The 13,510-nt window shown below is 40.9% G+C and overlaps 1 protein-coding gene across 1 annotated transcript in view; it reads right to left on the reverse strand.

Moving 5' to 3' along the window:
• Positions 1-9,139: 9,139 nt before the first annotated feature.
• GYG1 (glycogenin 1) overlaps positions 9,140-13,510 on the reverse strand; it is a 38,378-nt gene continuing 34,007 nt past the window's right edge. The window contains exons 6-7 of the mRNA XM_015092612.4: positions 12,455-12,674; positions 9,140-10,000 (exon numbers count right to left, since the gene is read on the reverse strand). Of these exons, the coding sequence (XP_014948098.2) occupies positions 9,827-10,000; positions 12,455-12,674 (394 nt within the window). The 3' untranslated portion in view covers positions 9,140-9,826. The remainder of the gene's footprint in view (positions 10,001-12,454; positions 12,675-13,510) is intronic.

Genomic DNA, 13,510 nt, shown 5'->3' on the forward strand with positions numbered 1-13,510 from the left:
AGTGGTAGCTGGTAGACTGGACATTATAGGAGGAAACTTAAAAGTGAACACAGAATAAGTAAATCACAAGAGTTGAGTGGCTTAGTATAGGTGTATGCTAAGTGCTATGCATGCTAAGTCGCTTCAGTCGTGTCCGACTCTGTGCGACCCTATGGACAGCAGCCCACCAAGCTCCTCCATCCACAGGATTCTCTAGGCAAGAATACTGGCGTGGGTTGCCATTTCCTTCTCCAAGTTCCAGTCTATGAGACAAAACCAAACAGAAACCGTTCACAGAATACCCAACCTGCACTCTTCAAAATCATCAAAGTCACAGGAGATAAGAAAAGTCTGAAAAGCCTCCACAGACCAGAGGTTGCTGAGGAGATGTGAAAACTAAGTGTGACTCGGCATCCTGGGGGGGATCCTGAAACAAAGGAAGGGGTTAGGGAACAGGTGAAATCAGAAGATAGGGTGGGCGAGGGGGCAGGTCACAGAAACAGACTGATATTGCTTCCCGAGTTGTGACAAATACCTTTATAACACAAGATGCCCACAGGGAGCGTGGAGACTGAGGGGTTCCTCGGGAACTCTCTGTAGTGTCTTTGCAGCTTTGTGGTCAATCTACAATTATTCCAAAATAAAAAGTTTATTTAAATAAAAATACTGCATCTAGTCCACCAGTTATAATCTAGAGAGAAAACGGGGATGACTTTGCCCCTTCATTGCCAGCAGCCTGTCCAGTGGCCTCCCCTAATCCCACCTGCTAGTACTCAACACTGAGGATTGGAAGTCAGTCCTTACTTAGACCTTTAGAAGCACTACTGCTGGGCACTGGAGATAAAACATATCCACCTTAATAGTAACAATGAATCCCTTATGTAACACCTTACTCTGTGCCAGGCACTAGTCCAAGGGCACCTGACCTGATTAATTCATTTAATCCTCAAAACAATATTAAGAGATAGGTACTGTCGATGGCCACATACATTGGCCATCAGCAGGTTTCTATTAACTCAACTCCATATTTGATTCTGGAACTATTAATGGAAAGCAAGACACTTGGAAGGGAAATTGCCAGTAAGCTAGTTAAGTGGGGTGTAGTCAGGGGTTGAATCCAACAACTTGGCTCCAGAGTCTGTGCTCTTAACCATTACTCTGTTGCCTCAGTAAAAAACATAGCCCCTATAGGACAAGAGCTCAAATACTGGCAGAGTGGATAAAGTACTCTTAAGGGAATGTGGTCAGATCCCAAGAAGGACTTCCTGTATGCAAGAGTAGCCTGTATTAGGGATGCAGTATACAACAAGCCTAATTAATAACACCATATGTTGTGTATGAAAGCTGTTACAAGAGTAAATTGTAAGAGTTCTCATCACAAGGAAAACAGGATGTATCTTTTTTCTATTTCTTCAGTTTTGTATCTGTAGGAGATAATGTTCACTACACTTACTAATCAATTTATGAGGTATGTTCAATCAAATCACTATGCTATATGCCTTAAGCTTACCCAGTGCTACATGCCAATCATATCCCAATAAATCTGAAGAAAAAAAGAACATCTGAACTACTTGGAGGAAGAAAAAAAAAAAACCTGCATGTCTTCATTCTTCATAACTCTCAAGATCAAGGTCCCCTGCCTTCTCTGGATCTTGATTCAGTCTCATAAGCACCAGGAAAAGCTCAACTCCAGGTGTAATGTCCTGCTGTGGATGAACAGAGGTGGGTAAAGGAGGGGTTTCTGCAGCACAGGAAAGACCCACAACCACTTGGGCTGGGAGGGTCCAGTGCACTGGGAGGGGATGGCTAGGAAGTCCCATCTCTTTGAGCAATGGATTACAGATCTTCCTATTTCTGGCAGACAGACCTGCATGACTGATGGTGGGGTGGGAGCTGAGGTAGAGGACAGTCTGAAAGGGAGCCTAGGTGGGGGGTACGGACAAAAGGAACCAACTGCCCTGAAAGGAATGCTGAGGATAAGCGTTGAGGGTAGGTGGGCAGGAGACAGAGAAAAGATAAGCCTGAGGGCAGTTAACTGACTCCCTGCACCTAGATGGGGCTGAGCATCCATGTTGTGAATGGGAAAGGGTGGGGATGGCTGGGAATTACCTTGGAGGAGGTAAAGGAGACACAAGGATGACCTTTTAGCAAGTGTTGGATGGTCTAGTGTTTGGGGTTCCTTCCAGGGGGGTTGTAAGGGGGTGACACTGGGCCCCAGGGTTCCTTCTGTGAAGCCCTTATCTCTAAAAGGATGCTGACCCTGAATACACCACAGTATCATATAGTCCTATCATAGAAGTTTTCCCTCTTCTGGGCCAATAAAACAACTGTGAAAACAGGATAATTCTATATAGGCTTTTAAGATACAAAGTCTATACATTGTGAAGCTGAATTGTGTCCAAGCCAAAATTCATGACTTAACTCTATCCTTGAATTTTCTTACCCATTCATTTTTATATTACAATTTCAGGCAGCCTATTTAGGAATGCCTTTTTGTAAAAAGTATTTTCCAAGTCCTATTTCAAGGCCATTGTCCTTATTTTCATAGAAAGCAAAATGAAAGCTTTTCCATTATTTGTTTCTGGCATTTGTATTTCTGGGTATATACAGAGAATACTCTTGATCTCTTGGTCCATTTCCCTGATCTCATTGTCTGTATTGATCATTTGTTTAATGCAGAGCATAGCTTTAGATTTAGAACATACACAGATCTGAATCAAAATCTTTAACCTTTCTTATTCTCTGATTACCAGAGAAATGAGAAATCTATATATACATTATAGGGCTGATATGAGAATTGAGCTATAAGTACCTAGTAAATACCGTCTTTCCTCATTGCTTTCTTACAGATTGTTTTCACTTAAAGAAGATTAAATTTCAGCATCAGAAACTCAGAGAAATAAATTATCAAAGGCTGAGCCAGCAGGGAAGCCCATCACATAACATACCCAAGTGTAAAAATGTTAATAATCCATTTGTAATAGAAAAAAAGCAGACTATCGCAGACTTTTATTTAAGGGGAAACCAAGTATTCCTTAGCTTAATTCCCTACATTTCAGTGGCATTAGAGAGGTAAACATTATACAATTCATTTATATATGTTATTTATGATAATATTGCCTATTTCACTTAAGGGGCCAAGTTTGTCTTCTGGAAAGCCTTTACTAAATAGAAGTTGAATCCCCTGCTATGTAACAACATTGCACCATGCCTCTTCTGAAAACTCTGACTCCCTATTCTATTTAGTGTAAATACCTTCTTAATGTATCAAAAGGTTCTCAAAGGTCCCTTGGGTCATGGTCACTGCTTGATAGGACTTAGAATAGAAATATTATGGCCTCAACCTCAACCAAGCTCTACTGAATCATAATCTATAGTGATAAGCCCAAGAGACTGTACTTACAACTCCAGTGTCTTTCAGGAGCAGCCAGGTTGGAGACTCGGTTGCTTAAGCCTCTAAGTAAGTGTGTGTTAGTTGCTCAGTCGTGCCTGACTCCTTGTGACCCCATGGACTGCAGCCCACCAGGCTCCTCTGTCCATGAGATTTTCCAGGCAAGGATACTGGAGTGGGCTGCCATTTCCTTCTCCAGGTGATCTTCCCAACCCAGGGATCAAACTCAGGTCTCCTGCACTGTAGGCTTAAGCCTCTAGTTTTTATTTACTCCTTCCTCTCTGTTCATATCCAATCCGTCAGCAGCTTTATGCCTTCAGCCTGGTGGAAGGTGTGTTGGAATACCACTGTCTCTCTCCAGGACCACCATAGTAAACTAATTAGCCTTCTAATCAACTCTTGTTCTCATTTAAGCTGTTTTCCACCAGCCTCAGAAGTAGTGTTCTTAACATGTAAATCACAAAGGTAAGACAATTAGACCTTCTTTAAGATGACTGGCATTGTACTGAAACAAACTATATTAAAATTAATTAATTCATAATGATACTAGAACCAACCCCCTCAAAACCATTTTGGAGGATGCTATGAAACCAGTTGCATATTTTATATACTGACTAGTGAGTAAAGGGAAGGAATCAAGCATTTATCCTGCCTCTTTAATAGGAAAAACTCAGGATAACCAGATTGTTGATGAATGGAAGCATATAGAAATATTTCAGCTAGTAAGTGAGAGTATTACCATTTTGTAACCCCAGTGAGATAATGTATCTAGGCAATGATTATTAATGGCAGTTAATATCATAATGAGATTAAATCACACCTTAATCTGACTGGTCCTCTGAATCAGTTTATAAGAAATACAAAATACAAGGAAACAAACTGCCATCAGTAAAGTGTAGAACATGGGTGAGACTAAAGGACAAATAATCTGGTTTCTTCAGTAGATTGCAAGGCAACAACAAAACAAGAAGGGAGTGTAAGGAAACACAGTTGAATCAGAGATATCAACCAGGTGCACTATAAGGGCCTTACTTGTGATAGAGTCAATTCCAAGGCAGGTTGATAGGAAGTCTGGGGTCCCCGAGGAGGAGAAAGGGGTCTGGGGCTCTGGAGGAGGAGATAGGGGTCTGGAGTTCTCAAGGAGGAGAAAAGGACAAACTTTTTTTCTACATTGCTTTGTCTTAGTCAATATAAACAATGTAAGGACGTTTGCACTCATCTCACACGCTAGTAAAGTAATGCTCAAAATTCTCCAAGCCAGGCTTCAGCAATACGTGAACCGTGAACTTCCTGATGTTCAAGCTCGTTTTAGAAAAGGCAGAGGAACCAGAGATCAAATTGCCAACATCTGCTGGATCATGGAAAAAGCAAGAGAGTTCCAGAAAAACATCTATTTCTGCTTTATTGACTATGCCAAAGCCTTTGTGTGGATCACAGTAAACTATGGAAAATTCTGAGAGAGATGGGAATACCAGACCACCTAACCTGCCTCTTGAGAAATCTGTATGCAGGTCAGGAAGCAACAGTTAGAACTGGACATGGAACAACAGACTGGTTCCAAATAGGAAAAGGAGTACATCAAGGCTGTATATTGTCACCCTGCTTATTTAACTTATATGCAGAGTACAGCATGAGAAACGCTGGACTGGAAGAAACAGAAGCTGGAATCAAGATTGCTGGGAGAAATATCAATAACGTCAGATATGCAGATGACACCACCCTTATGGCACAAAGTGAAGAGGAACTAAAAAGCCTCTTGATAAAAGTGAAAGAGGAGAGTGAAAAAGTTGGCTTGAAGCTCAACATTCAGAAAACGAAGATCATAGCATCTGGTCTGATCACTTCATGGGAAATAGATGGGAAAACAGTGGAAACAGTGTCAGACTTTAATTTTGGGGGCTCCAAAATCACTGCAAATGGTGAATGCAGCCATGAAATTAAAAGACGCTTACTCCTTGGAAGAAAAGTGATGACCAACCTAGATAGCATATTCAAAAGCAGAGACTACTTTGCCGACTAAGGTCCGTCTAGTCACGGCTATGGTTTTTTCAGTAGTCATGTATGGATGTGAGAGTTGGACTGTGAAGAAGGCTGAGCGCCAAAGCATTGATGCTTTTGAACTGTGGTGTTGGAGAAGACTCTTGAGAGTCCCTTGGACTGCAAGGAGATCCAACCAGTCCATTCTGAGGATCAACCCTGGGATTTCTTTGGAAGGAATGATGCTAAAGCTGAAACTCCAGTACTTTGGCCACCTCATGCGAAGAGTTGATTCATTGGAAAAGACTTTGATGCTGGGAGGGATTGTGGGCAGGAGGAGAAGGGGACGACAGAGGATGAGATGGTTGGATGGCATCACTGACTCAATAGACATGGGTCTGGGTGGACTCTGGGAGTTAGTGATGGACAGGGAGGCCTGGCGTGCTGCAATTCATGGGGTCCCAAAGAGTCGGACATGACTGAGCGACTGAACTGAAGGACATGTTTCTCCTTAAGGAGACCTTTCTCACTAATCTTGTTATCTTAGGTATATTGTGGGAGTGGGTCTGGTGAGACCTTTCTATTACTAGTTCTAATCTTGTTAATTTAAGATGCATGTTGTGGGAATGGGTCTGGTAAAAGTATATAAGGCCTTGATAAGACTAGTGAGTGGGGGGCTCTCTGTCCCCCTTCTGATGTCTATGTCAGAAGCTTCCTCTGTCCCTTTTTATATGCTAATAAAACTCTGCTACACAAAATCTCTTGAGTGATCAAATCTGGTCCCCTGGTCCTGGAACTCAAGCCTTCTTCGGAGATCAAGAGTCTGACATCCTTCACCTTAAGCTATCACTTAGATCCTGATAAGATCAAGTGGAAATAAAACACAAAATAATGGAGGAAATTTGGAATTAAGTTTCTTGGTGTGAGCATTTTATGAAGTCCTTATGTTTTAAAGATAGCAGGTATATTTCATGTGAAATTTTTTAATCTAGGATTTGCTTCCAAATAGTTTGGTAGGGGAAGAGTTCATGGGGATATAGGGACATAGATGAAAGAACTGTTGAAAGTAGGTGATGGGAATTATTTATACTATTCTGCTTACCTTGGTATGTGAAAGTTAAAGTGAAGTCGCTCAGTCATGTCCAACTCTTTGCGACCCCATGGACTGTAGCCTATCAGGCTCCCTAGTCCATGGAATTTTCCAGGCAAGAGTACTGGAGTGGGTTGCCATTTCCTTCTTCATGGGATCTTCCTGACCCAGGGATTGAACCTGGGTCTCCTGCATTGCGGGCAGACGCTTTACTGTCTGAGCCATCAGGGAACCTTGATATGTAAGTTCCCATTAATAAAACATTACATATAAATTACATTAATTACATTTATTAATAAATCACATAATTAGTAATGTAATAAATTACATTATTGAATTTAAAATCCAAAGCCCAAACGTTCATCTATGAAGCCAATACGTTCCTCTCCATCCTGTCTTGAAAGCCTTTATTTCCACGCAGTTCTACCATTCCCAGAATTTCCTCTGAACGGAACAGTCTTCTTCTCCTCACTCCCTTTTGGCTTCTGGAGAGCCTCTCTTTCTGGCTTAATCAGCATCTTATAGGAGGTTTTTCCTGAAGACCTTAGGGCTGGACTTGCTCAGGGGTAAGTGTATTTGTCAGTGTATTTTATTTAACATAATTTGCAAGTATATATGTTAGTTTCTTTCAGTCTGCTTGCTACTAGAATATAAGGAAATATGTTTGTCTTATACATTCCTATGTATCTACTGTCCATTACATGGGTGATATGGTCAGTACTTAGTAAGTGCTTATTGAATGAATTATTCAGAGTTGTGTTGTATAAATGTATATGCCAACCCAAATTGTGTTTGATGTGAAAATAAGATGACTGAATAAATCCTTTGGTAGATGTAATTTCTGGAATAAACTCAAGTATTTCCTTGAAATTAGACCTTTTTATAACCACTGAGACTGTGAAAGCAATGTAGGGCTGAGACCAACTTTAACATTAGGCACAAATTCCTTTAAAAAATAGAAATAAAACTACCATATGACCCAGCAACCCTCTACTGGGCATTACCCTGAGGAAACCATAACTGAAAAAGACACATGTACCCCAATGTCCACTGCAGCACTATTTACAATAGCTAGGACATGGAAGCAACCTAGATGTCCATCAACATATTAATAAATAAAGAAGCAGTGGTACATGGATTACTTAGCCATAAAAAGGAACACATTTGACTCAATTCTAATGAGGTGGATGAACCTAGAGTCTTATACAGACAAGTAAGTCAGAAAAACAAATGTCGTATATTAACATATATATATGGAATCTAAAAAGATGCTACTGATGAACCTACTTACAGGACAGCAACGGAGACGCAGACATAAGGAACAGACTTATGGACAGGGGACGGCAGGGGCAGGAAGGGAGAGGGTGGGATGAACGGAGGGACTAGCATGGAAACACACACTACCATATGTGAAATAGATAGCCAGTGGGACTTTGCTATGTGACTCAAACGGGCTCGGTAACAACCTAGAGGGGTGGGATGGGGGAGGGGGTTGGGGAGGGACATTCAAGAGGAAAGGGACATATGTATACCTATGGCTGATTCATGTTGATGTATGGCAGAAACCAACATAATATTGTAAAGCAATTATCCTTCAACTCAAAGTTTTTAATATTAGATACAAATAGATTGTCCAGAAATACTTGTTTGTATGACTTGTAAATTGCACTGTAATGAATTTAATTTCAGTTTTGCCAGACTTTTCTATGTAGTGGATTCTCATTGGAAGAGATTCTCATACCCCTCAATGCAGAGATTTTTGGACTGGGAGGATCTTGCGGGGTCTTTGCATGGCTGCATCTGACACGCGGAAGCACTTAAATCTTTTGGTAGTGCTTCACGTATTTGAAGATCACAGCAACTCACTTTCCACCAGTCCAACTAACTAGCTTATTTTACCTTCAGAAATCATTTGTTATTTAACAGTTTACACTTTGAGGTAAATCCTCAGGCTCTTCTTAAGCTCTTCTGGTAGCCAGCATCCAAGGTGGTCCCCCAATCCAGTCTTGCCTCCAGGTTTCCATATTCCAACATTTATTCACATCCTTACTGTGGAAATAGAGGAATCTTTATTCCTGACCTTGAAGGTTAAAAGCCACTGCAGCTTCTGGCCAATTAAACCTCTAAAGTTTCGTCTTGTCACGGTCTTCTCTCTTGTTTTCTTCAACAGAATAATTTGTGATTACTCACTTCACATTTAAAAGGTCATTTAAATCATGCCCTTCACTAGCTTGCCATCCGTGCAACCTGGAATCACCTGCACATTTAATAAGTATGTTTTATATTGGTACTTCTATCATTTTAAGCCACAGATAAAAATGCTAGAAGACACTGGGTCTGATACCGATTCTAATAGTCCTGAAAGATTATTGAGTATATTTAGAGACTGACAATGAACCTAGGTTCATTAAGGTTACAATATTCTAAAATTTGAGTACCCACTTAATATAGAGGTGAAATGTGAGTGACAGAAGAGAGAAACTTGATCTTCCTATCCTCTATCTATCATATCAGATACATCACCATCACAGGAGAACACTAGATGTAGATTTCCCTAGGTATCTAGAAAACAACTTCTAAAGCATTTATTTCAGTGTCAAGTTTTACACTGGTTTTTAAAATACAAATTCTACAAATTATGAAAAATCCCGATACTTTTTTTTCCCCATGAGGAGTGGGCGTCCTTAATGAAACAACCAAGATATGGCAATAAGTCTTTATTTTTCATACAGGGTGCCATTGCAGGGAACCATCACACTGCTGTTTTCAGATATACAGAACGGAACAAACCATTTTAGCATGCCACCTTACTGTACACAGAAAACTGGTGAACGTCTTCAGACACTAAGACTAGGAAATGGGTTCACACCATTTGTTGATATGCTTATGAATCACTCAGCAGTGCTATCACAGGCTGGCTTAATCTGAAAGCAGAATTACAATCACTCTGGCAGCCTCTGGGTGACTCTAGAATGTAGGTCTAGTGAGGGGCTCAGCAAGCAAGCAAGAGACATGAACCGTGCGTGTCCCATTCTGAAAGGAGACTGATTTGAAGCCCGGCTTGGCACATTTTAACAGTTGATACAGCTATCTCAACAACTGCAGATTGAGTTTCCCCTACCATATACACTGGCAATCAGCTTAATTGAGAATTTGTGAAATATAAGCTCAGGGTTAAAAAGCAGAACTGTTGTTCACATAACAGAATTGCTACTTAAACAACTTTTGCCCAGTTCTCACCAGTTGTCTTGCAAAAAACCCCACATCTGATGAATTTTAGTGAAAGCCTCTAGCAACTGTAACAGACCTTTCTTAACCCAGCTCTAGGTACCAAGTATCAGAAACAAGTGCCTCTGAAGTGGAGGTGTCCACGGAAAACGGCAGTGTTTCTACTGGAGGTAAGTGTCAAGTTTCCTCTTGATGTTGTCAAAGGAATCTGCTCCCATGTAGTCAGCCTGGCCTTGTTCCCACCGCTCCTTCCGTTCTTCTGAGGATACAAAAGGCTGTGCTGGAGCTGGGATCTCCCCAAGGGACAGCTGTGATACAGCTCCTGAGACATTTTCCTAGAAAGGAGAGAATAAGTAGAGGCTCCTTTAGAGCTTAAAGTTGGACCATTGTAAGAATGCAATAAATTGAGGAAGGTGAGTAAAACCAAGATGAATCATCATGCAAAGTAGCAAAAACCAAAAAGTATTACGTGAAACAAAACAAACAAAGACACAGAAATACAAGGATCATATGATTTTTTTTTTTTCCTAACAAAATGAAGACTTCTTGACTTGGTGAAAACATTGGGGGAACAAATTAACTGGGTAGGGTTAATGTTTAAGTTCTGCATACCTTTCTACAGAAGCCACAAGAGAAAGCCAGTGTATAGACCAAGTCTGAAAGCTGCAACAGTTCATTAGAAAGCGTAAGATGGATGGACAAGGGAACAGAAGTCTCATGATAAGTTCCTGATCTGTGTGGGCTCAGAAAGGTTGAGAACTTAAACAAAATGGTACGTCAGAAGCTAAGAACCTAAGCAGAGAGCCGCACCACATAGACAGCCGTCACGTTATAAAAGTGAGCTAAATGGTTTGAGACTCTACACCAAACTTATCTTCCTGTTCAAGTTTATTGCCAAGTCGCATCTATTCCTGTAGCTTCTGTTAATCTGCTTAGTTTTGAATGAATCTTCATTTCCCATCTTTACTTCCCTTGGTTCATAACCCTCAGTCCCTGGCTTGTGTGGAAGGAACAAGGTAACTGTGTGGGAATGGAGCAAGCCTCCTCTGCATTAAGCTCAATTCTCATTACATACAGGTGGGGAATTAACTTCAGGCTTTCCAGGTGGACTAGTGGTAAAGAATCCGCCTGCCAATTAAGCAGACACAAGAGATGCAGGTTCAATCCCTGGGTCAGGAATATCCCCTGGGATAGGAAATGGCACCCCACTCCAGTATTCTTGCCTGGAAAATTCCAAAGGCAGAGGAGCCTGGTGGGCTACAGTCCATAGGGTCACAAAGAGTTGGACACCACTGAGCACACACCACATGGGCAATTAACTTCAGTGGTAGCATAAGAGAACATTTAAGGCTGTCCTTCATAAAGCTCTCAGGTGCAACAGGACTACAACCATTAGTAGAGAAAAAGGAAGGCAAATGAATACATACAGGTATAGCTTTTAACAGAGAAAATGGGAGAACATAACATGTGATTACCTATTTCTGCTGCTATATGTGTAAGTATGAGTATATATGTATGAATTTAAATATTCTAGAATTCCAAGGTATTTGGGTAGATTCCATGGGATTCTATTATAGCTGTGGCAACACCTGTCCTTCCCCTGGATTAGTCCTACCTCTGCCTTCCACCTGCCACAGGAATGACACAGGCAGCCTCTCGCAGAGTCCCCCTCTCACAATGCTCTTCACAAGGACAACAGTCTCTCAGACCTGGATGCGAGTCCCAGTTCTGCCACTGCCTGGTCTGTTACATAACTAAGAGAGGTTGTGTGACTTCTTTAAGTCTCAGTTAATTTTAATATATAAGAAGGGGATAGTAACAAAAATACTACTTACTTGCCAGAGTGGTTGTAAGGGTTAAAGAAGAATAGGTAACTTTTTGTAAGCACTTCCTACGTACAAGGCAATATTCTAAGTACTGTATAAATATTATTTCATGGTCCATACAAAGCAAATAGTGTAAGATGTGTTGTTTTTCACTTTCTCCTTTTTATATTTCAGCACCAGTGCTCATAAGTGAAATGACTAAAATCTAACTTTATAGTCTCAAGGTAATTAACTGATCTTTTAGACTTGACTATAATTCACTGATTTAGTTTTATTCTTTATATCTTAATATAACATAAAAGTTTATTTTCCCATCCTCCTCCAACTCTTCCAAAAGAACAAACCTCAGAGAAGACTTTTAAAGTCAGAAAAGATGCTAAGCAGGAGGTAACTGTAAATGTTACTAAGTAATCTTCTTCTCATAAAGAGGTTTTCTAAAATCCTATATAACCAGAGGAATAAAACACAGCAACTCAAAATAATCCCAGAAAAGTATTTATTGTATGTTCCTGTTCTTGTAATTTTCACTTGAAAAATATTCTTCTACACAAATGGCAAAACTAAAATAGGTATATTTAAAATTTCTGCAGCTTCTAAAACATGAACTGGAGCATTTTTTGTTTTTGTAAACCACTACTTTAGGAATAATCTTACAGTCTTAGGACAATGGACTAAGAATTTTATAGTTATAACATATGGATATATATACAGATACATCTATCAGTCTAAACCTCTAAAAACCTTTCTTGTGCTCCCAAGTCTAATGAAATCTGCCACAAAATCTACTTCGGCTTTAATCTTTGCTGGTAATATTTCTCCCCTCTAAGATGAACACTGTTTTCTTTCCGCAAAGGCTTACTTATCTCTCTGTTCAAAATACCACTAAAAAGTCTGTCTCTACTAGTATACCAGGTTTTTAAAAACAAAACACCAAATGACCTGAAGGAAAAAAAGAGAACCTACCACATGTATATTTGAGCGGGTGTCTTTGACAAGGCCAAACTGCTGAAGCACAGGTAACACGCTGGTAGTGAAGATGTTCCACCACAGGCTGAGAAACTCTGGGTGAGTCATATTGGGATCGTGGGACTCACTCTGAATACTTTTTGTTTGAGGATCATAAGTATAATTCCATGGTTTGGTTCGTCCTAGGAAATGCACAACTTTGGCATTTGCACCAAATCTGCCAAGTGAACACAAGATGAAACAGTGAATTCTGAGCACTGACAGTGCACCTTCCATCCTTTAGTCGTGGTTGGAAAAGAAAAGTTGAGCTCACTGAAAAAACTTAAGACTTACTTCTAAAATTATTCAACTGTACATTGTGCCTGAGTGCGAAGTTGCTTCAGTCTTGTCCAACTCTTTGCAACCCTACAGACTGGAGCCAGCCAGGCTCCTCTGCTCATGGGATTCTCCAGGCAGGAATACTGGAGTGGGTTGCCAAGCCCTCCTCCAGGGGATCTTCCTGACTCAGCGATTGAACCCAGTCTCCTGCAGCGCTTACTCTAGGTAGATTCTCTACCACTGAGCCACCGGGTAAGTCCTCAATTGTATGTTAAATATACACAAAAACCCCTAAGTAACAGTGGATCAGTGTAACAACCAAATACCGATCCACCAAGGATAGAGCCGGTGGCTCAGTGGTAAAGAATCTGCCTGCAATGCAGGAGACGCAGGAGATGTGGGTTCAATACCTGGGTTGGGAAAATCCCCTGGAGGAAGGCGTGGCAACCCACTCCAGTATTCTTGCCTGGAGAATCCCATGAACAGAGGAGCCTGGTGGGCTACAGTCCATGGGGTTGCACAGAGTCAGCACAACTGAAACGGCTAAGCACACATGCAAGGATAGAAAAGGTACAAGCACTTGGAAGACCATTTGATATTACCTGGTAAAGCGGAAAATGCTCACACTTTACAACCCAGAAGGAAGCTCACCTCCTAGGCATGAACCCTAGAGAAACGCCTACATGTGCACAACAGGAGACATAATCAAAATGTTCACAGCCACAGCACTGTCTG

The sequence above is a fragment of the Ovis aries genome, chromosome 1, assembly GCF_016772045.2.
Source record: "Ovis aries strain OAR_USU_Benz2616 breed Rambouillet chromosome 1, ARS-UI_Ramb_v3.0, whole genome shotgun sequence".
In the NCBI taxonomy this organism is placed as follows: domain Eukaryota; kingdom Metazoa; phylum Chordata; class Mammalia; order Artiodactyla; family Bovidae; genus Ovis; species Ovis aries.